The following is a 23,442-nucleotide window of genomic DNA, read 5'->3' on the forward strand; positions in this document are numbered from 1 at the left end:
AGAACCATGCGGAACACGACCCATACCAAGCTGCACGGCTTCTTGACACAATGCCTCTCAGCGTTGCCGCTTGCTATAAACCACCCTCTGCCCCCAGCTGTGCCCTGGACACCATATGTGAACTGATCGCCCCCCATCTATCTTCAAAGCTCGTGCTGCTAGGTGACCTAAACTGGAACATGCTTAACACCCCGGCCATCCTACAATCTAAGCTTGATGCTCTCAATCTCACACAAATTATCAATGAACCCACCAGGTACATCCCCAAATCTGTAAAGATGGGCACCCTCATAGATATCTTAACCAACTGGCCCTCCAAATACATCTCTGCCGTCTTCAACCAAGATATCAGCGATCATTGCCTGCATCCGTAATGGGTCCGCGGTCAAACGACCACCCCTCATCACTGTCAAACGCTCCCTAAAACACTTCAGCGAGCAGGCCTTTCTAATAGACCTGGCCCGGGTATCCTGGAAGGATATGACCTGGTCATTCTTTAAAAACGCCTTCCACACCATCTTAAATAAGCATGCCCTTTTCAAAAAATGTAGAACCAGGAACAGATATAGCCCTTGGTTCTCTCCAGACCTGACTGCCATTGACTAGCACAAAAATATCCTGTGGCATTCTGCATTAGCATCGAATAGCCCCTGTGATATGCAACTTTTCAGGGAAGTTAGGAAAGCTAAGGCTAGCTTTCAAGCAGAAATTTGCATCCTGTAGTACAATCTCAAAAAAGTTCTGGGACACTAAAGTCCATGGAGAATTAGAGCACCTCCTCCCAGCTGCCCACTGCACTGAGGATAGGAAACACTGTCACCACCGAGAATTTCAATAAGCATTTTTCTACGGCTGGCCATGCTTTCCACCTGGCTACCCCAGTCAACAGCCCTGCACTCCCCACAGCAACTTGCCCAAGCCTTCCCCATTTCTCCTTCCCCCAAATCCAGATAGATGTTCTGAAAGAGCTGCAAAATCTGGACCACTACAAATCAGCTGGGCTAGACAATCTGGACCCTCTCTTCTAGAATTATCTGCTGAAATTGTTGCAACCCCTATCACTAGCCTGTTCAACCTCTTTCGTATCGTCTGAGATTCCCAAAGATTGGAAAGCTTCTGCGGTCATCCCCATCTTCAAAGGGGGAGACGTTCTAGACCTATATCTATCCTACCTGCCTTTCTAAGGTCTTCGAAAGCCAAGTTAAAACAGATTACCGGCAGTTTCGAATCCCACCGTACCTTCTCCGCGATGCAGTCTGGTTTCAGAGCTGGTCATGGGTGCACCTCAGCCACGCTCAAGGTCCTAAATGATGTCCTAACCACCATCGATAAGAGACATTACTGTGCACCCATATTCATCAACCTGGCCAAGGCTTTCGACTCTGTCAATCACCAGATTCTTATTGGCAGACTCAACAGCATTGGTTTCTCAAATGATTGCCTTGCCTGGTTCACCAACTATTTTTTATTTATTTATCCGTTATTTTACCAGGTCAATTGACTGAGAACGCATTCTCATTTGCAGCAACGACCTGGTTACAGGGCAGAAGAGGGGGATGAATGAGCCAATTGTAAACTTACCTGGTAACGACTTCTCTGATAGAGTTCAGTGTGTCGAATCGAAGGGCCTGTTTGACCGGACCACTGGCAGTCTCTATGGGGGTGTCACAGGGTTCAATTCTCGGGCAGACTCTCTTCTCTGTATACATCAATGATGGCACTCTTGCTGCTGGTGATTCTCTGATCCACCTCTACACAGACGACACCATTCTGTGTACTTCTGGCCCTTCTTTGGAAACTGTTATCTAACCTCCAGACGAGCTTCAATGCCATACAACTCTCCTTCCGTGGCCTCCAACTGCTCTTAAATGCAAGTAAAACTAAATGCATGCTCTTCAACCGATCATTGCCTGCACCTGCCCGCCCGTCCAGCATCACTATTCTGGATGGCCACGACTTAGGTATTTGTAGTTATCCACGTATTCTAGGTGTCCGGTTAGACTGTAGACTCACATTAAGCATCTCCAATCCAAAATTAAATCTAGAATCGGCTTCCTATTTCGCATCCTTCACTCATGCTGCCAAATTTACCCTCGTAAAACTGATCATCCTACCGATCCTAGACTTCGGCGATGTCATTTATAAAATAGCCTCCAACACCCTACTCAACTAATTGGATGCAGTCGATCATAGTGCCATCCGTTTTGTCACCAAAGCCCCATATACTACCTACCACTGCGACCTGTACGCCCTCATTGGCTGGCCCTCCCTTCATACTCGTCGCCAAACCCACTGGCTGCAGGTCATCTACAAGTTTCTGCAAGGTAAAGCCCCACCTTATCTCAGCTCACTGGTCACCATAGCAGCACCCACTCGTAGCACGCGCTCCAGCAGGTATATCTCACTGGTCACCCCCAAAGCCAATTCCTCCTTTGGCCGCCTTTCATTCCAGTTCTCTGCTGCCAATGGCTGGAACGAACTGCAAAAATCACTGAAGCTGGAGACTCATATCTCCCTCACTAGCTTTAAGCATCAGCTGTCAGAGCAGCTCACAGATCACTGCACCCGTACATAGCCCATCTGTAAACAGCGCATCCAACTACCTCATCCCCATATTGTATGTATTTATTTATCCATCTTGCTCCTTTGCACCCCAGTATCTCTACTTGCACATTCACCATTCCAGGGTTTAATTGCTATATTGTAATTACTTCGCCACCATGGCCTATTTATTGCCTTAACACCCTTATCTTACCTCATTTGCACTCACTGTATATAGACACTTTTCTTTTTTCTACTGTATTGACTGAATGTTTATTCAAATATATTTATATAGCCCTTCTTACATCAGCTAATATATCAAAGTGCTGTACAGAAACCAAGCCTAAAACACCAAACAGCAAGCAATGCAGGTGTAACTCTGTTGTTTTTGTCGCACTGCTTTGCTTTATCTTGGCCAGGTCGCAGTTGCAAATGAGAACTAGCCTACCTGGTTAAATAAATTATCAAATGTTCCCTACGCACAAAACGTTTTTCTCTAAAATGTGCACAAATTTGGTTATATCCCTGTTAGTGAGCATTTCTCCTTTGCCAATATAATCCATCTACCTGACAGGTGCAGCATATCAAGAAGCTGATTCAGGTGCACCTTGTGCTGGGGACAACAAAAGGCCACTAAAATTTGCAGTTTTGTCACAACAATGCCACAGATGTTTTTGAGGGAGCGTGCAATTGGCATGCTGACTGCAGGAATGTCCAACAGAGCATTGAATGTTAATTTCTCTACCATAAGCTACCTCCAACATTGTTTTAGAGAATTTGTCAGTACATCTCGCTTCTTCACATGCGGGATGGTCTGAGGGGAGCCACCCAGACAGCTGATGAAGCCGTCTCAGGGAAGCTCATCTGAGTGCTCGTCGTCCTCACCAGGGTCTTGACCTGACTGCAGTTCGGCGAAGTAACCCGTTTCAGTGGGCAAATGCTCACCTTTGATGGTCACCGGCACGCTGGAGAAGTGTGTTCTTTACAAATGAATCCCGGTTTTACTGTACCGGGCAGATGGCGTCATGTGAACGAGCGGTTTACTGATGTGAACAGAGTGCCCCATGGTGGGGGGGGTTATGGTATGGGCAGGCATAAGCTATGGACAACGAACAAAATTCCATTTTATCAATGGCAATTTGAATGCACAGAGATACAGTGAGGAGATTCTGAGGCCGATTGTCTCGCTTCCATCACCTCATGTTTCAGCATAATAATGTACAACCCCATGTCGCAAGGATCTGTACACAATTCCTGGAAGATAAATTCATCCACGGCCTGCATACTCACCAGAGATGTCACCTATTGAGGATGTTCTGGATTGACGTGTACGACAGTGTATTCCAGTTTCCACCAATAGCCAGAAACTTCGCACAGCCATTGAAGAGGAGTGGGACAACATTCCACAATCAACAGCCTGATCAACTCTGAGAAGATTTCGCGCTGCATGAGGCAAATGGTCACACCAGATACTGACTGGTTTTCTGATACAACAACAAAAAAGGTAGGGGCATGTAAGGTATCTGACCAACAGATGCATATCCATATTCCCAGTCATGTGAAATACATACATTGTAGAATAATAGTGAAGACATCAAAACACATATGGATCATGTAATAACCCAAAAAGTATAAAACAAATATTTGAGATTCTTCAAAGTAGGCCCCCTTGATGACAGCTTCGCATTCTCTCAGTGAGTTTCTTGAAATGTTCCGTATTGACGGACTGTCGTTTCTCTTTGCTTATTTGAGCTGTTCTTGCCATAATATGGACTTGGTCTTTTACCAAATAGGGCTATCTTCTGTATACCACCCCTAACTTGTCACAACACAACTGATTGGCTGAAACGCATTAAGGGAATAAATTCTACAAATTAAGACACACCCGTAAATTGAAATGCATTCCAGGTGACTACCTCATGAAGCTGGTTGAGGCAATGCTGTCATAAAAGCATGAATATTTTGATTTGTTTAACACTTTTTTTGGTTACTACATGATGCCATGTCATCACTATTATTTTACAATATAGTAAAAATAAAACCCTGGAATGAGTAGGTGTGTCCAAACGTTTAACTGGTACTGTGTATATATATACCTGACTCCAGATTTGAAGTCCTCTATCAGTCTGTTCTTCTCATCCTGGTCCTCCACCCAGTACACACTGGGGATGACAAACTCAGACACCACTCTGCACTCTGGACACGACCTGGAGAGAGGCACACGGTTAGCCGCATCACTGTATATTATGGCCGGTCATTCTGCTTCACATCACAGTGGCATCATGTTGCTCAACCTAGCTGCAACTCCCTCAAGTTGTCAGTATCACCTGATCATCTGAGTTTCTAAACACAGTAATAACAGTGGAGGCTACACATGTGCTTATAGAAGCACCCTGATAGCCATGGTAACAGTTGAAACAAGATCAGGGCACATATTCATTTAAAAAATCTCAAGAGTAGGAGTGCTGATCTAAGATCATAATATTACCTGGACTTGATCCTAAATCAGAACTACTCAGTACCGCATATGAATTTGGGTCTAGATCCAGAAACGTAGACGATGTACTTACTTGATGATCTTGTTTTCAAATTGCTTGGTACAGTATAGTATATTATTGATGATCGTGTTTTCATACTGCTTGGTGTGTATAGTATATCAGTTATTTATGGGATGTTTATGAATAATGACTAAATGATGTGTACATTTAGCTTAGAATTATAACTAAACAGAATACTACTCTGTTACTGTATGAATCTTATTTTAATCATAATACTGAATATAAGGTGTGTAGTTTTAGTCAAGAATTAGAACAAGGACTTTCTGTTCCTTGTTCGAAACGAATGGAGCTATCGTCAGACCGGCTGGAATACGGTGTTCCTTACAGGACATTCTGTCCCTACCCAGGGAGGGGAGAGACCTTGGGCTTGTAGTAGATTGTTTAACAGGTGGCAGACAATGTGAGAAGGCTTGAACTATATTGCCATTGTATATGAGAGGTATATATCAAATCAAATTTCAAATCAAAATCAAATCAATTTATATAGCCCTTCGTACATCAGCTGATATCTCAAAGTGCTGTACAGAAACCCAGCCTAAAACCCCAAACAGCAAGCAATGCAGGTGTAGAAGCACATATAAACTAATGTACATGGTATTATGACCAGAGCTCTCCGGAATAAACGCTACTGATTCATTTTGAGACTGATCTTTGTCTATTTTATGCAAATAAGAACCTTACAAATTCTTAGAAACGGACAAAGTGTTTTGCTTTGTTACAATTGAATTGGTTAATGAACATATAGGAATTAAATTCCTTTAACAGTTATGAACTCCCTTGATGAAGCTTGTTTTCAAACTGCTTGGTGAGTAGTAGCTATCAACTCATACTTGTTTTCAAACTGCTTGGTGAGTATAGTAGCTATCAACTCATACTTGTTTTCAAACTGCTTGGTGAGTATAGTAGCTATCAACTCATACTTGTTTTCAAACTGCTTGGTGAGTATAGTAGCTATCAACTCATACTTGTTTTCAAACTGCTTGGTGAGTAGTAGCTATCACCTCATACTTGTTTTCAAACTGCTTGGTGAGTATAGTAGCTATCAACTCATACTTGTTTTTAAACTGCTTGGTGAGTATAGTAGCTATCAACTCATACTTGTTTTCAAACTGCTTGGTGAGTATAGTAGCTATCAACTCATACTTGTTTTCAAACTGCTTGGTGAGTAGTAGCTATCAACTCATACTTGTTTTCAAACTGCTTGGTGAGTATAGTAGCTATCAACTCATACTTGTTTTCAAACTGCTTGGTGAGTAGTAGCTATCAACTCATACTTGTTTTCAAACTGCTTGGTGAGTAGTAGCTATCAACTCATACTTGTTTTCAAACTGCTTGGTGTATATAGCTGTTATCAACTCACTTGATGATCTTGTTCTCAAACTGCTTGGCGCAGCGCCACTGGCGGATGCAGGAGAGGCAGTATGTGTGGCAGCAGGAAGAGAGGATCCCGAAGCGTCTCTCTGAGGCAGCAGCTTTCTCATAAACCACCTCCATACAGATAGAACACACCTTGTCCTGGCTGTGCTGCGCTGCAAACGCCTTCTCCATGTCCGCCTCAAACACCAACATACACATCTGAGGGACAGCCATCACATGGAATGAATCCAGACTTGATCCATATCCATGCTATTTCATTTATAAATCACCATCACCACATTGAATTATGTAATCATATGTTTTTGATCTTCTGTTGATCACTTGATATCCAAAACGACCTATTCTTGTTGTTTGTATGACACAGTTTCACTCCTACCAGTGTAGTTAGTGTTAGTGGGTACAGAGTAAATTGGCTTCCTGAGCTCTCCTCTGCTCAGGGCCATGTGGGGGTTAGGGTTAAAGTAAGGGTCCTACCTTCTCGTGAGCTCTCCTCTGCTCAGGGTCGTGTGGGTGGAGCACCTGCAGCCTGCAAATTTCACACAGGTCACCATGGAGATAGGGACAGGTGTTTCCGTAGTGACACTGTCCTGCAGCAGCAGAGGGACAGAGCTGTTGCTGGGGGCAGGGGACAGAGACAGGGAGTGGGTAGGGGCTGGCCGTGGCAGAACACTCCAGACTGGTCCTGATGGCGTCCAGGTAGGAATGAGGTTTGGCATGGGCGCCGTTTTCATGGTATTCCGCCCAACACTCCGCCTCGGTTACCTCTGGGCCATCTCCACCATAAGGCATCATTCTGCTGTCACAGCCCTGGGCTGGAACACACACACACACACAGGATACAGTTGAAGGGAACAGACCTCTGGATTATACTGCTGGCTGCATTACATTGACCTCCTAGTGGCAAACTAAACTACATACCGTAGCTTTATCTCTAAGCACCAGGGTGTTGTATTTATTATGGATCCCCATTAGCTGCTGCCAAGGCATCAGTTAATTTTGCCAGACCCCAGGAACAGTAAAGCAGTTATGAATGTATTGTAATGTTTTTAAAACTGTATAACAGATTTCACAGCACTAAGTGCGTGCCCTCAGGCCCCTACTCCACTACCACATATCTAAAAAGACAAAATCCATGTGTACATGTGTGTATGCATGTGTCTGTTTGTTGCTTCACAGTCCCCGCTGTTCCATAATCTGTTTTTTAAATCTAATTTTACTGATTGCATCAGTTACTTGATGTGGAATAGAGTTCCATGTCGTCATGGCTCTATGTAGTACTGTGCACCTCCCATAGTCTGTTCTGGACTTAGGGACTGTGATGACATGTCTTGTGGGGTATGCATGGGTGTCTGAGCTGTGTGCTAGTCATTTAAAAACAGACAGCTCGGTGCTTTCAACATTTCAAAACCTTTCATAAATACAAGTAGTGATGACGTCAATCTCTACTCCACTTTGAGCCAGGAGAGATTGACATGCATATTATTAATATTAGCTCTCTGTGTACATCCAAGGGCCAGCCGTGCTGCCCTGTTCTGAGACAATTGCAATTTTCTTAAGATCCTCTTTGTGGCACCTGACCACACAACTGAACAATAGTCAAGGTGGGACAAAACTAGGGCCTGTACGACCTGCCTTGTTGATAGTGCTGTTAAGGTAGAGCTGGGCTTTATTACGGACAGACTTCTCCCCATCTTAGCTACTGTTGTATCAATATGTTTTGACCATGACGGTTTACAATCCAGAGTTACTCCAATCAGTTTAGTCACCTCAACTTGCTCAATTTCCACATTATTTATAACATTTAGTTGAGGTTTAGGATTTAGTGAATGATTTGTCCCAAATACAATGCTTTTGGTTTGAAAATGTAGGACCAACTTATGCCTAGCTACCCACTCTGAAACTGCTGCTCTTTGTTAACTGCAGTAATTTCAGTCGCTGTAGTAGCTGATATCTATAGTGTTGAGTCATCCGCACACATAGACACATAGGCCTTAAATCAAAGCCAGTGGCTTGTCATTAGTAAAGACTGAAAAAAGTGGGGGGCCTAGACAGCTGCCCTGGGGGATTTCTGATTCTACCTGGATTATGTTGGAGAGGCTTCAATTCAAAAAACACCTGTGGTTTGTTAGACAGGTAACTATCCGCAATAAAGCCATTACACAAACAGTTCCAGTCAAAAGTTGACACACCTACTCATTCAAGGGTTTTTCTTTATTTAGACTATTTTATACATTGTAGAATAAATAGTGAAGACGTCTAAACTATGAAATAAAACTTAAGGAATCATGTAGTAAAATATCCACCCTTTGCCTTGATGACAGCTTTGCACACTCCTGGAATTCTCTCAACCAGCTTCATGAGGTAGTCACCTGGAAAGCATTTCAATTAACAGGTGTGCCTTTTAAAAGTTAATTTGTGGAATTTCTTTCCTTCTTAATGCATTTGAGACAATCAGTTGTGTTGTGACAAGGTAGGGGTGGTATACAGAAGATAGCCCTATTTGGTAAAAGACCAAGTCCATATTATGGCAAGAACAGCTCAAATAAGCAAAGAGAAACAACAGTCAATCATTACTTAAAAACATGAAGGTCTGTCAAGAACTTTGAAAGTTTCTTCAAGTGCAGTCCTATAAACCGCTAAGATAAAACTGGCTCTCATGAGGACCACCACAGGAAAGTAAGACCCAGAGTTCCCTCTGCTGCAGAGGATACATTCATTCGAGTTAACTGCACCTCAGATTGTAGCCCAAATAAATTATTCAGAGTTCAAGTAACAGACATCTTAACATCCCTAACCCCAACTGTTCAGAAGAGACTGCGTGAATCAGGACTTCATGGTCGAATTACTGCAAAGAAACCACTACTAAAGAACACCAATAAGAAGAGACTTGCTTGGGCCAACAAACACAAGCAATGGACATTAGACCGGTGGAAATCTGTCTGATGAGTCCAGATTTTTGGTTCCAACCGCTGCGTCTTTGTGAGAAGCAGAGTTGGTGAATAGATGATCTCCGCATGTGTAGTTCCCACCGTGAAGCATGGAGGTGGTGGTGGTGCGATCGTGCTTTGCTGGTGACACTGTGATGCATTTAGAATTCAAGGCACACTTAACCAGCATGGCTACCACAGCATTCTGCAGCAAAACGCCATCCCATCTGGTGGGCGCTTAGTCCCACTATCATGTTTTTCAACAAGACAATGACCCAACACACCTCCAGGCTGTGTAAGGGCTATTTGACCAAGAAGGAGAGTGATGGAGTGCTGCATCAGATGACCTGACCTCAACCCAATTGAGATGGTTTGGGATGAGTTGGACCACAAAGCGAAGGAAAAGCAGCCAACAAGTGATCATTATATGTGGGAACTCCTTCAAGACTGTTGGAAAAGCATTCCTCTTGAAGCTGGTTGAGAGAATGCAAAGCTGTCATCAAGGCAAAGGGTGGCTAATCTAAAATATTTTTATTTGGTTAATACATGATTCGTTGTGTTATTTCATAGTTGATGTCTTCACTATTATTCTACAATCAAGAAAAACCCTTGAATAAGTAGGTGCCCAAACTTTTAACTGATGTCTAAAAAAACAGCCCCAATCTTATCATCAATTTCTCCTCAGCCAATCATCAGTCATTTGTGTAAGTGCTTGAATGTCTTTCCCTATAGACGTCATTTCCGATCACAACTTGCAGACTTGTTTTCGAGTTGCTGTGCGTTTTGTTGCCAACCTATTTTGCTACCTGACAACTTTACGGTTTTTACTTTTAATTACCGTTTATATATATATATATATATATTTTTTTTTTTCCCCCTCAACTTTTTCACTCCGGACGCTTTATCTGGACACGATTCGTCAGGACCTCCAACAGCCGAAGCTAAGTAGTAACATTAACATGATGCCTTCTAATTGCAGTCGCTGTACTCGCCTTACGGCGAGGATAGCTGTGCTGCAAGCCCAGCTTCAGACGCAATCGTTAGGCAAGGGTAATTTCAGTGTAGGAAAGGATGAAACAGCGTCTGTGCCACCAGTAAAAACAGATAGTAGTATAAATCCCCTGGCACAGTCCCCGCAGCCGGACAATTTTCTCACGGTTTCTGGAAGGAAATGCTGTAGGAACGCTCAACCGGTGTCGCTCATTCAGCCGACAGAAACTTTCAACCGGTTTTCCCCATTAAGCAGCGAGTCGGAGTCAGAGGCCGAGTCTTCTCTGGTCTCTCGTTACGGGGTCTGAGACGCCGAAGCTTCCCACCATTAGCTCTGACAAATTGAAAACTCTAGTCATTGGCGACTCCATTACCCGCAGTATTAGACTTAAAACGAATCATCCAGCGATCATACACTGTTTACCGGGGGGCAGGGCTACCGACGTTAAGGCTAATCTGAAGATGGTGCTGGCTAAAGCTAAAACTGGCGAGTGTAGAGAGTATAGAGATATTGTTATCCACGTCGGCACCAACGATGTTAGGATGAAACAGTCAGAGATCACCAAGCGCAACATAGCTTCTGCGTGTAAATCAGCTAGAAAGATGTGTCGGCATCGAGTAATTGTCTCTGGCCCCCTCCCAGTTAGGGGGAGTGATGAGCTCTACAGCAGAGTCTCACAACTCAATCGCTGGTTGAAAACTGTTTTCTGCCCCTCCCAAAAGATAGAATTTGTAGATAATTGGCCCTCTTTCTGGGACTCACCCACAAACAGGACCAAGCCTGACCTGCTGAGGAGTGACGGACTCCATCCTAGCTGGAGGGGTGCTCTCATCTTATCTACCAACATAGACAGGGCTCTAACTCCTCTAGCTCCACAATGAAATAGGGTGCAGGCCAGGCAGCAGGCTGTTAGCCAGCCTGCCAGCATAGCGGAGTCTGCCACTAGCATAGTCAGTGTAGTCAGCTCAGCGATCACCATTGAGACCGTGTCTGTGCCTCGACCTGGGTTGGGCAAAACTAAACATGGCGGTGTTCGCCTTAGCAATCTCACTAGGATAAAGACCACCTCCATTCCTGTCAGTATTGAAAGAGATCATGATACCTCACATCTCAAAATAGGGCTACTTAATGTTAGATCCCTTACTTCAAAGGCAATTATAGTCAATGAACTAATCACTGATCATAATCTTGATGTGATTGGCCTGACTGAAACATGGCTTAAGCCTGATGAATTTACTGTGTTAAATGAGGCCTCACCTCCTGGCTACACTAGTGACCATATCCCCCGTGCATCCCGCAAAGGCGGAGGTGTTGCTAACATTTACGATAGCAAATTTAAATTTACAAAAAAAAAAGACGTTTTCGTCTTTTGAGCTTCTAGTCATGAAATCTATGCAGCCTACTCAATCACTTTTTATAGCTACTGTTTACAGGCCTCCTGGGCCATATACAGCGTTCCTCACTGAATTCCCTGAATTCCTATCGGACCTTGTAGTCATAGCAGATAATATTCTAATCTTTGGTGACTTTAATATTCACATGGAAAAGTCCACAGACCCACTCCAAAAGGCTTTCGGAGCCATCATCGACTCAGTGGGTTTTGTCCAACATGTCTCTGGACCCACTCACTGTCACAGTCATACGCTGGACCTAGTTTTGTCCCATGGAATAAATGTTGTGGATCTTAATGTTTTTCCTCATAATCCTGGACTATCGGACCACCATTTTATTACGTTTGCAATTGCAACAAATAATCTGCTCAGACCCCAACCAAGGAACATCAAAAGTCGTGCTATAAATTCACAGACTACACAAAGATTCCTTGATGTCCTTCCAGATTCCCTCTGTCTACCCAAGGACGCCAGAGGACAAAAATCAGTTAACCACCTAACTGAGGAACTCAATTTAACCTTGCGCAATACCCTAGATGCAGTTGCACCCCTAAAAACTAAAAACATTTCTCATAAGAAACTAGCTCCCTGGTACACAGAAAATACCCGAGCTCTGAAGCAAGCTTCCAGAAAATTGGAACGGAAATGGCGCCACACCAAACTGGAAGTCTTCCGACTAGCTTGGAAAGACAGTACCGTGCAGTACCGAAGAGCCCTTACTGCTGCTCGATCATCCTATTTTTCAAACTTAATTGAGGAAAATAAGAACAATCCGAAATTCCTTTTTGATACTGTCGCAAAGCTAACTAAAAAGCAGCATTCCCCAAGAGAGGATGACTTTCACTTTAGCAGTGATAAATTCATTAACTTCTTTGAGGAAAAGATTATGGATTATTAGAAAGCAAATTACGGACTCCTCTTTAAATCTGCGTATTCCTTCAAAGCTCAGTTGTCCTGAGTCTGCACAACTCTCCCAGGACCTAGGATCAAGAGAGACGCTCAAGTGTTTTAGTAATATATCTCTTGACACAATGATGAAAATAATTATGGCCTCTAAACCTTCAAGCTGCATACTGGACCCTACCAACTAAACTACTGAAAGAGCTGCTTCCTGTGCTTGGCCCTCCTATGTTGAACATAATAAACGGCTCTCTATCCACCGGATGTGTACCAAACTCACTAAAAGTGGCAGTAATAAAGCCTCTCTTGAAAAAGCCAAACCTTGACCCAGAAAATATAAAAAACTATCGGCCTATATCGAATCTTCCATTCCTCTCAAAAAGTTTAGAGAAGGCTGTTGCGCAGCAACTCACTGCCTTCCTGAAGACAAACAATGTATACGAAATGCTTCCGTCTGGTTTTAGACCCCATCATAGCACTGAGACGGCACTTGTGAAGGTGGTAAATGACATTTTAATGGCATCGGACCGAGGCTCTGCATCTGTCCTCGTGCTCCTAGACCTTAGTGCTGCTTTTGATACCATCGATCACCACATTCTTTTGGAAAGATTGGAAACCCAAATTGGTCTACACGGACAAGTTCTGGCCTGGTTTAGATCTTATCTGTCGGAAAGATATCAGTTTGTCTCTGTGAATGGTTTGTCCTCTGACAAATCAACTGTAAATTTCGGTGTTCCTCAAGGTTCCGTTTTAGGACCACTATTGTTTTCACTATATATTTTACCTCTTGGGGATGTTATTCGAAAACATAATGTTAACTTTCACTGCTATGCGGATGACACACAGCTGTACATTTCAATGAAACATGGTGAAGCCCCAAAATTGCCCTTGCTAGAAGCATGTGTTTCAGACATAAGGAAGTGGATGGCTGCAAACTTTCTACTTTTAAACTCGGACAAAACAGAGATGCTTGTTCTAGGTCCCAAGAAACAAAGAGATCTTCTGTTGAATCTGACAATTAATCTTAATGGTTGTACAGTCGTCTCAAATAAAACTGTGAAGGACCTCGGCGTTACTCTGGACCCTGATCTCTCTTTTGAAGAACATATCAAGACCATTTCAAGGACAGCTTTTTTCCATCTACGTAACATTGCAAAAATCAGAAACTTTCTGTCCAAAAATGATGCAGAAAAATGTATCCATGCTTTTGTCACTTCTAGGTTAGACTACTGCAATGCTCTACTTTCCGGCTACCCGGATAAAGCACTAAATAAACTTCAGTTGGTGCTAAATACGGCTGCTAGAATCCTGACTAGAACCAAAATATTTGATCATATTACTCCAGTGCTAGCCTCTCTACACTGGCTTCCTGTCAAAGCAAGGGCTGATTTCAAGGTTTTACTGCTAACCTACAAAGCATTACATGGGCTTGCTCCTACCTATCTCTCTGATTTGGTCCTGCCGTACATACCTACACGTACGCTGCGGTCACAAGACGCAGGCCTCCTAATTGTCCCTAGAATTTCTAAGCAAACAGCTGGAGGCAGGGCTTTCTCCTATAGAGCTCCATTTTTATGGAACGGTCTGCCTACCCATGTCAGAGACGCAAACTCGGTCTCAGTCTTTACTGAAGACTCATCTCTTCAGTGGGTCATATGATTGAGTGTAGTCTGGCCCAGGAGTGGGAAGGTGAACGGAAAGGCTCTGGAGCAACGAACCGCCCTTGCTGTCTCTGCCTGGCCGGTTCCCCTCTTTCCACTGGGATTCTCTGCCTCTAACCCTATTACAGGGGCTGAGTCACTGGCTTACTGGGGCCCTCTCATGCCATCCCTGGAAGGGGTGCGTCACCTGAGTGGGTTGATTCACTGATGAGGTCATCCTGTCTGGGTTGGCGTCCCCCCTTGGGTTGTGCCATGGCGGAGATCTTTGTGGGCTATACTCGGCCCTGTCTCAGGATGGTAAGTTGGTGGTTGAAGATATCCCTCTAGTGGTGTGGGGGCTGTGCTTTGGCAAAGTGGGTGGGGTTATTTTCTTCCTGTTTGGCCCTGTCCGGGGGTGTCCTCGGATGGGTCCACAGTGTCTCCTGACCACTCCTGTCTCAAACTACTGCAGCATAAATACTGGAGGCTGTGTCAGGGGGCTAGGGTCAGTTTGTTATATCTGGAGTACTTCTCCTGTCCTATTCGGTGTCCTATGTGAATCTAAGTGTGCGTTCTCTAATTCTCTCCTTCTCTCTCTCGGAGGACCTGAGCCCTAGGACCATGCCCCAGGACTACCTGACATGATGACTCCTTGCTGTCCCCAGTCCATCTGACTGTGCTGCTGCTCCAGTTTCAACTGTTCTGCCTTATTCTTATATGACCATGCTGGTCATTTATGAACATTTGAACATCTTGGCCATGTTCTGTTATAATCTCCACCCGGCACAGCCAGAAGAGGACTGGCCACCCCACATAGCCTGGTTCCTCTCTAGGTTTCTTCCTAGGTTTTGGCCGTTCTAGGGAGTTTTTCCTAGCCACCGTGCTTCTACACCTGCATTGCTTGCTGTTTGGGATTTTAGGCTGGGTTTCTGTACAGCACTTTGAGATATCAGCTGATGTACGAAGGGCTATATAAATACATTTGATTTGATATATGCGTGCTGAAAGTCTTGTCAATTTGTTTACTGTAAAATAGCATTGTATCTGGTCAAAACAATTTTTCCAAAAGTTTACTAAGGGTTGGTAACAGGCTGATTGGTCAGCTATTTGAACCAGTAAAGGGGGCTTTACTATTCTTAGGTAGTGGAATGACTTTTGCTTCCCTCCAGGCCTGAGGGCACACACTTTCTACTAGGCTTAAATTGAAGATGTGGCAAATTGGAGTGGCAATATCATCCACTATTATCCGCAGTAATTTTCCATCCAAGTTGTCAGACCCCAGTGGCTTGACATTGTTGATAGACAATTTTTCACCTCTTCCACACTGACTTTACGGAATTCAAATTCTTGTCTTCCATAATTTTGGTCCGATATACTTGAATGTCAGAGTTTGTTGCTTGCATGTCATGGCTGTTTGCCAATGAAAAAAAATCATTAAAGTAATTGGCAATATCAGTCAGTTTTGTGATGAATGAGCCATCTGATTCAATTAACGATTGAGCCGAGTTGGCCTTTTTTCACAGAAATTTCATTTAAGCTTTTCACTATCATTCATTTAACCTTCATTTAACTAGGCAAGTCAGTTAAGAACAAATTCTTATTTACAATGACGGCTTAGGAACAGTGGGTTAACTGCCTTGTTCAGGGGCAGAACGACAGATTTTTACCTTGTCAGCTCGGGGATTCGATCTGGCAACCGTTCGGTTACTGGCCCAACGCTCTAACCACCTGCCGCCTCCTTTGTTTTATAGTGTACTTCTTTTAATTCAGATGATTTCTCGATTTGCAGTACATTTGCCAATCGGTTGTGCAGTCAGACTTATTTGCCATTCCTTTTTGTCTCATCCCAATCAACCATAAAATGTTTCAATTCCTCATCAATCCACGGGGATTTAACAGTTTTTACAGTCATTTCCTTAATGGGTACATGCTTATTAGTAACTGGAATAAGCAACTTCATAAGTGCAGTCTGTTTGCTTCTCATTACACACCACGGATCAACAAATATTCTTGACATCAACATAGGAATCACTACAAAAACGTATTGTATGACCACTATATGAAACACTATATTAGGCCCAGCCTTTAGTTTTCCTAGATATGGCTGCTATATTGTGATCACTACATCCTATAGATCTAGATACTGCTTTCAAGCACATTTCTGCAGCATTAGTAAAGGTGTGACCAATACATGTTGATGATTTAATTCCTGTGCTGTTTGTAACTACCTTGGTAGGTTGACTGATAACATGAACCAGGTTACTGGCACTGGTTACAGTTTGAAGCTTCTTCTTGAGTGGGCAGCTTGATGAAAGCCAGTCAATATTTAAATCACCCAGAAAATATACTTCTCTGTTGATATCACATACATTATCAAGCATTTCACATATTATCCAGATACTGACTGTTAGCACTTGGTGATCTGTAGCAGCTTCCCACCAGAATGGGCTTTAGGTGAGGCAGATGAACCTGTAGCCATATTACTTCAACAGTATTAAACATGAGATCCTCTCTAAGCTTTACAGGAATGTGGTTCTGAATATAAACAGCAACACCTTCACCACTGGCATTTCTGTCTTTTCTGTAAATGTTATAACCATGTATTGCTACCACTGTATCATCAAAGGTATTGTCTAAGTGAGTTTCAGAGGGATATAATAAATTAGGTTACTTACATTGTACCAATGCCCCTGGTATAATGTATATTCGCTAAAGCATCATGATGACTCAGCGACACAATGGTAGGGATTAACTGAGCTGGGCTTGGGTCATTGATAAGTCATTGTCTCAACGCAGCATATTGGGCTGTGAAAGGATCCAGGATCCTGCATGATTTGGATGGATCCCATACTCCTTATAAAACCTGTTTTGTTTCCAAAAGGTATCAAAATTGTCAACAAAAGTAACACCCATTGAGCTGCAATAATCACGTAGCCAGTTGTGAAGAGAAATAATCTTGCTAAAGCGTTCAATGCCACGATTCAGAGAGGACACAGGACCAGATATGATAGGTATTTTATTAGTGTCTAGCAGAGTCAATCAAAAATCCAGTTTCAACAGTTCAAAGCTGCCCTTCATAATGTTTTTAAAACCCACATGTCCTGGCGTAGTACTTTCAGGAGCAGCTCAGTAATGTAATTTACTCAAGCTCCGGGATAGGACATTGTTTTTGCAACAGGAATAGTCATTTCTTAACATGGAGTTGCACAAAATCACGGCTAGCGAGGATATCCGCCAACTCCCACGCTTCAAAGGATGGTGCAGGCCTCCGACCGATGGAGAAGCCCGCACAATCCAGAGTAGGGACAGAAGGTTGCGGACGTCAACTTCGAAATCTTAGGGGAAGGAGTATGAGTAGGCACAGCGGCCGCGGACACAGGTAACCTCAGCGTGAAAGGTGCAGGAAGATCAGGCTCCAGGACAGTTTAACTATTCGCTGTTTGCATCCGCTCCAGGCCTCTTGTTGGGAGTGTAGACTGCTTTGCGAGAGGCCGCTGTATTCGGCTTCCACGGCTCGTGACATGCGACCATTGTTGATTGCCATGTTCCTCTGGCTGTGCTCCTTTGACTCCACTATCAGATGTGGGAACTCCGGGCAGGATTTTGGGAAAACCATGTAATTTATTGAAAGTTCCTGGAATTTTGCAACCCCAGCGGAGATGCATCCAACAAGCGCAAACGCCATCCAGTCACCGGCATAGAAAAGGTAAACATTTCACTCTGCGTTTTCCCCAGTTTCTTATGTAAGCTGGCGACCTGCGTGATTAAGGAAGCTACCTCAAGCCTATAATTCTCGGCAAGCAAACAATTGTCGTATTGGAACTCTGAGTGATCCAGTTTGTCCCAAAACAGATCGTAGTAAATACAGCTCTTACAGCGCTGGAACCGTTCATTTACTTCTCCAGACAAAGAGGGCTTCATTGGAAAACTCATCTGGGGCTAACTTTGTTAGCTTGATGGCTAACGTTAGGAGCTTAGTGGCTCTTTCAAGCAGAATTGAACTTGTCAGTTTAGCGAGATTCTGGGACAATAGCGGTTCTAGATGTTAAAAGCTAACAGCGTTGCGGAATCCATGCAAAAACAAGTTTGGTATTTGTTTAACAAAGATGTTTTAGTTAAAATAACAAACCCGAGCTTTTCCAGCATACAGTGTTCAGTACTGTACCTCTATCTCTCAGCACCAGGGGTTTCTTCCCTCCATTGTGCCTGGGTGGGGGTGCAGAGTTGCCTGGATGTCCCGGGACAGCAACAGTAGGGGGAATGAAGGCCCCAGCAGTGATGGGATTTCTGTTAGGGAGGTCCATGGGCACACCTCTCCCCCCTCCACCACCACCACCACCACCAGCCGGCTTGATGTGGTCATACCTACAACACAGAGAGAGACACACTCCATCATAATAACAGATATTGAACACAATGGTTGGGCTATGTGCATAAAACGCAAACAGTGACTGTAGATTGGGGATTATGCTGTATATTGGTATTGTACTGTTAGTTACTTACTGCACTGTAAGCATCATGAGCATTTCACTGCACCTGCTTTCACATATGATAATCTGTGTACGCGACCAATGAACTTTGAACACCTACGCTGCTGCTACCGTTTATTATCTAGCTGTTGCCTAGTCATTTTATTCCTAATTATATGTACATATCTACCTCAATTACCTCGTACCCTGTGTATATAGCCACGTTTTCTTTGGGAATTTATTATGTGTTATTACTTTTCTATTTGCTTTCTCTGCGTTGTTGGGAAGGGCCTGTAAGTAATAATGTCACAGTTGGCCTATTTTATAAACCATTTGACAATTAAAATATGATTTGTAGCCTACATTCCAGCCCATCGGTGTGGTCAGTAAGTTGGATCTTACCTGCAGCGGTCTCCGTAGGCACACACACCTCTCTGGTAGAACTTACAGATGGTTGAAGGTTTACTGGTGGTCAGGTCATGAGAGAACATGCACCTATTCCCCTCTCGGCAGACTCCATGGAGAAAATACCTGCATAGCAACACAAGAAACTGATAGAATTAGCTTATGGTTAGCTATGATCATGAGGTTAGCTATGATATCTACTGCCTGCTACGTATTGAGGCCTGGTGTTCGGGGATAGATTCTGATTAGGTTCATACATTGGAGTGATTGGAGGCTACTGGTTAGCAACAGAAACGGTCTGACATCATCAGCATCTTGCTGGTAGGTGTAATTCATACACGCTAGCCTGGCTAACTAGCAGCTAACATAGCTAATTACCGGTAGCTGCACTTTATAATGCTAACTAGCAAGCAAAAGCACCAATCGCGTGATTCATGGAAATGTTCACTTTGCACAACACACTGCAGCATGTTTTCACAAATATTTCGTACCAGAATCGTTAGCGGCATCCCAGCTAACTTTAGCTAGCTAAGAAGCTAACATTTGCCAAATCAAAGAACTGAAACAGCTCGAAGCAAGATACACACTCAAGAAACACACTCAAGCAACAATAAAAACAGTAAACACGGGACAAGTTCTACCTGCAGGTGACTTGCTTCGTGTTCATTTTTTATGCTCAATAACATTGGTGCAACGGTATTGATGTTCCCGTTGTCACGTTTGAGTGCAAGCAAGAACTCCCGCCTATAAAACCCCCAGATTCGATGAACGAAAGGTTCCGAGGGGAAGGTTCATGACAGGTCAGCGGCCAGGTATGAGTCTCTCGAGCATACGACAGGTATGTTGAAAAACGATTATCTTTAAGAATAAATAAACAGTTATTCTTAAAAATCACTTAACGCGTTGTAATTGTTTCTTTTTTTTTTTTTTTTGCAACGTTTGTAACCCTTAAACACCAGTGTTTTTAATCCCCTAACTCATGCATTTCCCGGTTGAACCTTCCAATGGACTGCACTGTCTTGAAGTTTAACCATTGTGGAAGAAACATCTATAGTTTTGACAAAAATAGGCTCCAAACAGAGAACACAGGGCGAAAATGCCCAATCTGTCAGGAGCAGATGAGATTCAGCCTCCTCGAGGCACCTGTTATAGTTCCATGTCCATTTAGTAATGGACACAAGGTCCGGTGTGCCTTCCTCATTGGATCCTCACTGGGACCTGCTTTTCTTAGGTAAAACCAAATCTTTACTGTATTCTCATATTGTCAACAAATATTTTTTTGTGACATTGAATGTTAAGGTAAATCATTTTAAATTTGTATTTTCAACTTTCATGTCTTCCTGACCGGACCTGTCATGGTGTTTGTCACAGTGAATGGCAGGACTCGGAGCTGCATGTTGGAGTTACTAACTCACAAGGTGCCTTCAGAATAGTTTACTTGCAGTTTGAACATCAAAACAGCCAGTTTGGGTGTTAGACTGGACTAGGTAACTAGAGCTGATGTCTGTGTTCAAGGTGTGGTGTACAGCTACACCTCCTCAGGAGTCCAGAGAGAGGAACAGGGCTGGGAGCAGTGCCTCTGTGTGCCGCTGGTGGCCCCCGGGACTAGCAGGGGCAGCCTAGCTGGGACGCTGTGGGACAGTGAGCTGGAACAGTTCTCCCGCTTCCCCACCTGGTCACGACACAGGTGAATATTACAAATGGAAATAGTTCATTCTTAAAACCTAATAGATAAGATGGTGGTTCCACTTTATAAACCCCACATAAAGAATACCTTTAATATAAAGGGGTTATATAGTTTAACAATTAACATGATTATTATATTTGACAGACTAATCTCCAAAAGTATTGGTACTGTGACAATTTGTTTGTTTTGGCTCTGTACTCCAGCACTTTGGATTTGAACCGATACAAATAATTTGAGGGTATTTATCCATATCGGGTGAACCGTTTAGAAATCCCCCCCCCTCCCTGAACCGTTTAGAAATTGCAGGTTTTTGTACATAGTTGTCCTCCCCTTATTTTAGGGAACAAAAAGTATTGGGACACTTGTATTAAAGTAGTAAAATGTTAAGTATTTGGTCCCCTATTCATAGCAGTGACTACATGAAGCCTGTGACTCTACACATTAGTTGGATGCATTTGCTGTTTATTGTGCCAAAAAGAAATTAATGCTAAATAATGTATTGTCATTTGAGTCACTTTAATTGTAAATAATAATTGAATGTTTCTAAACACTTCATGTGAATGCTACCATGATTACAGATAATCAATCGTTGTTACGAATCCCTTTTGGCCCGACAGTCTAGGGGGATGGTAATGAGACCCGTAACATAACTCATGCAATTTATAATAGTGACAAAGTGAGAACGAAATAACCACGACTACTGAAATCTACCGTCAAACTCAGGGTTTATTGGAAAACACACGGTAATGGGGGGAGCAGGAAAAGGGGCTGAGCTGGACCCAAGGAAAGAAACAAATATTCAAAAATACCCCTAAGCTAGACTAGCCTACTTTAACAGCTAACTAACCAAAAATACAGTGGGTGGTCCGCCCAGTTCTAACTAGTGTATTTAACAAAGTTCACCTACGGGTAGTGTATGCCCATGGGTGACTTGTCTTGGTTCCCCCTTTTCCCACCACCAAACAAACACCATAACCAAAAACAATACTCACAGGTGAGGACAAAGTTAAGAGTGAAACAGAGCGAGCTACAGACATGGCATTTACAGAGAGATTGAGCTCCACAGCCAACAACTGACAGGGTTTTTAAACAAAGGGAAAGGAACGGTGATTGGGTAGGAAACAGTAGGAGGTGTGTCTTCTGATTGGGGAGTGATGATTTTCACCTGAGGGGAAAAGGAGAGAAAAGAAACACACACACAGGATACACACACAGGATACTTGTATCCGTAACAATCGTGAATAATGATAAGTTAGACGCACAAATATTATACCCCCAAGACATGCTAACCTCTCACCATTACAGTAACAGAGGTTAGCATTTTGTCACAATCGTCATAAAGGACGGACCAAGGTGCAGCGTGAGTTGAGTTCCACATCTTTTATTAAAGTGGAACTTCAAAAACAAACAACGAACGTGAAAGCAGTGGTGCAACATACACACACAAAACAATATCCCACAAACCAGGTGGGAACAGTATGATCCCCAATCACCATTACAGTAACAGAGGTGGTTAGCATTTTGGGGGGGGGGGTATAATGTGTCTAACTTTCTCACTCATTATAATTCACTATTAATTCAGGATTATTCACAATTTAGAACCACATACTAAACATTTTTAATACACAAGTGAATTTGTCCCAATACATTTTGGCCCCTATAATAGGGGCACTACTGTATGTACTAAAGGGCTGTAATTTTGAAACGGTTCATCCAATACAGATGAAAATACCCTCAAATTAAAGCTGACAGTCTGCCCTTTAACGTCAGTCATTTGTATGATTTCAAATCCAAAGTGGAGTACAGAGCCAAAACAACATGTCACTGTATTTGCTCCAGGTTTGAAGAGGAGAGGGAGTTTGGCTCGTGTTGCTATGGCTTTGCCCTGTCCTTCCTGAACCAGCTGAGGAGAGCAGAGGGCAGAGAGTCAGTCACTAGGGATGACTTCACACAGCAACATGTCCTGCCCCACGTTAAGACTGCCTCCAAATACATCACAGTCTACCATGAGATCCATCAACATGGTTTCTACGTAGCTGATTTATAAGATGCTTGTATTAGTGTAATTTTCAGAGGAGTTGGGATAAAGCTGAAGGACCTTCCATTGGATCTTGTATACAATTGGACAATAAAGTGAACTTTAATGATATTGTTAATGCTTAGTTGTTGGTTAGCACAGATAAATCCTGATGCTTTTGATAAAACATTTAAAAAGCTGATACCATTATGTTAGAAAATGTGTGTAGCAAATCTGAGTAGGTTGATATTGGATATGATATAGTGAGCGTGTGTATGATGTCTGTATAAGAGTAAAATAAATAATAACTGCCAATTTGCATGTTTGAGTGTCTACAGTATGTGTGTATAGCCTTAATATTCATAATTATAATCCATATCATAATTCTTCCACTGCAAATCTACCATTCCAGTGTTTTACTTGCTATATTGTATTTACTTTGCCACCATGGCCTTTTTTTCCCTTTACCTCCCTTATCTCACATCGTATATAGACTTGTTTCTACTGTATTATTGACTGTATGTTTGTTTTACTGTGTC

At 43.0% G+C, this 23,442-nt stretch overlaps 2 protein-coding genes across 4 annotated transcripts in view; one reads left to right on the forward strand and one right to left on the reverse strand.

The window, feature by feature from the left end:
* LOC109891475 (probable E3 ubiquitin-protein ligase makorin-2) overlaps positions 1–22,001 on the reverse strand; it is a 33,505-nt gene extending 11,504 nt beyond the window's left edge. The window contains exons 1-6 of one of the 3 annotated variants that reach the window (XM_020484041.2): positions 21,879–22,001; positions 19,197–19,325; positions 18,491–18,690; positions 6,951–7,288; positions 6,460–6,674; positions 4,638–4,748 (exon numbers count right to left, since the gene is read on the reverse strand). In XM_020484041.2, the coding sequence (XP_020339630.1) occupies positions 4,638–4,748; positions 6,460–6,674; positions 6,951–7,288; positions 18,491–18,690; positions 19,197–19,285 (953 nt within the window). In that variant the 5' untranslated portion in view covers positions 19,286–19,325; positions 21,879–22,001. Of the gene's footprint in view, positions 1–4,637; positions 4,749–6,459; positions 6,675–6,950; positions 7,289–18,490; positions 18,691–19,196; positions 19,326–19,840; positions 19,968–20,733; positions 20,843–21,878 lie in introns of those variants that run through there. The other 2 variants (XM_031825884.1, XM_020484040.2) reach the window with 2 other exon arrangements.
* Positions 19,973–23,222, forward strand: mkrn2os.1 (MKRN2 opposite strand, tandem duplicate 1). The gene is made up of 4 exons (XM_020484042.2): positions 19,973–20,430; positions 20,571–20,617; positions 20,715–20,886; positions 22,726–23,222. Exons 1-4 carry the CDS (start codon positions 20,204–20,206, stop codon positions 22,931–22,933), a joined length of 654 nt encoding a protein of 217 aa, XP_020339631.1. The 5' UTR covers positions 19,973–20,203; the 3' UTR covers positions 22,934–23,222.
* The last annotated feature ends 220 nt before the right edge of the window (positions 23,223–23,442 follow it).

This window comes from Oncorhynchus kisutch, linkage group LG5 (assembly GCF_002021735.2).
Source record: "Oncorhynchus kisutch isolate 150728-3 linkage group LG5, Okis_V2, whole genome shotgun sequence".
NCBI classification, from domain to species: domain Eukaryota; kingdom Metazoa; phylum Chordata; class Actinopteri; order Salmoniformes; family Salmonidae; genus Oncorhynchus; species Oncorhynchus kisutch.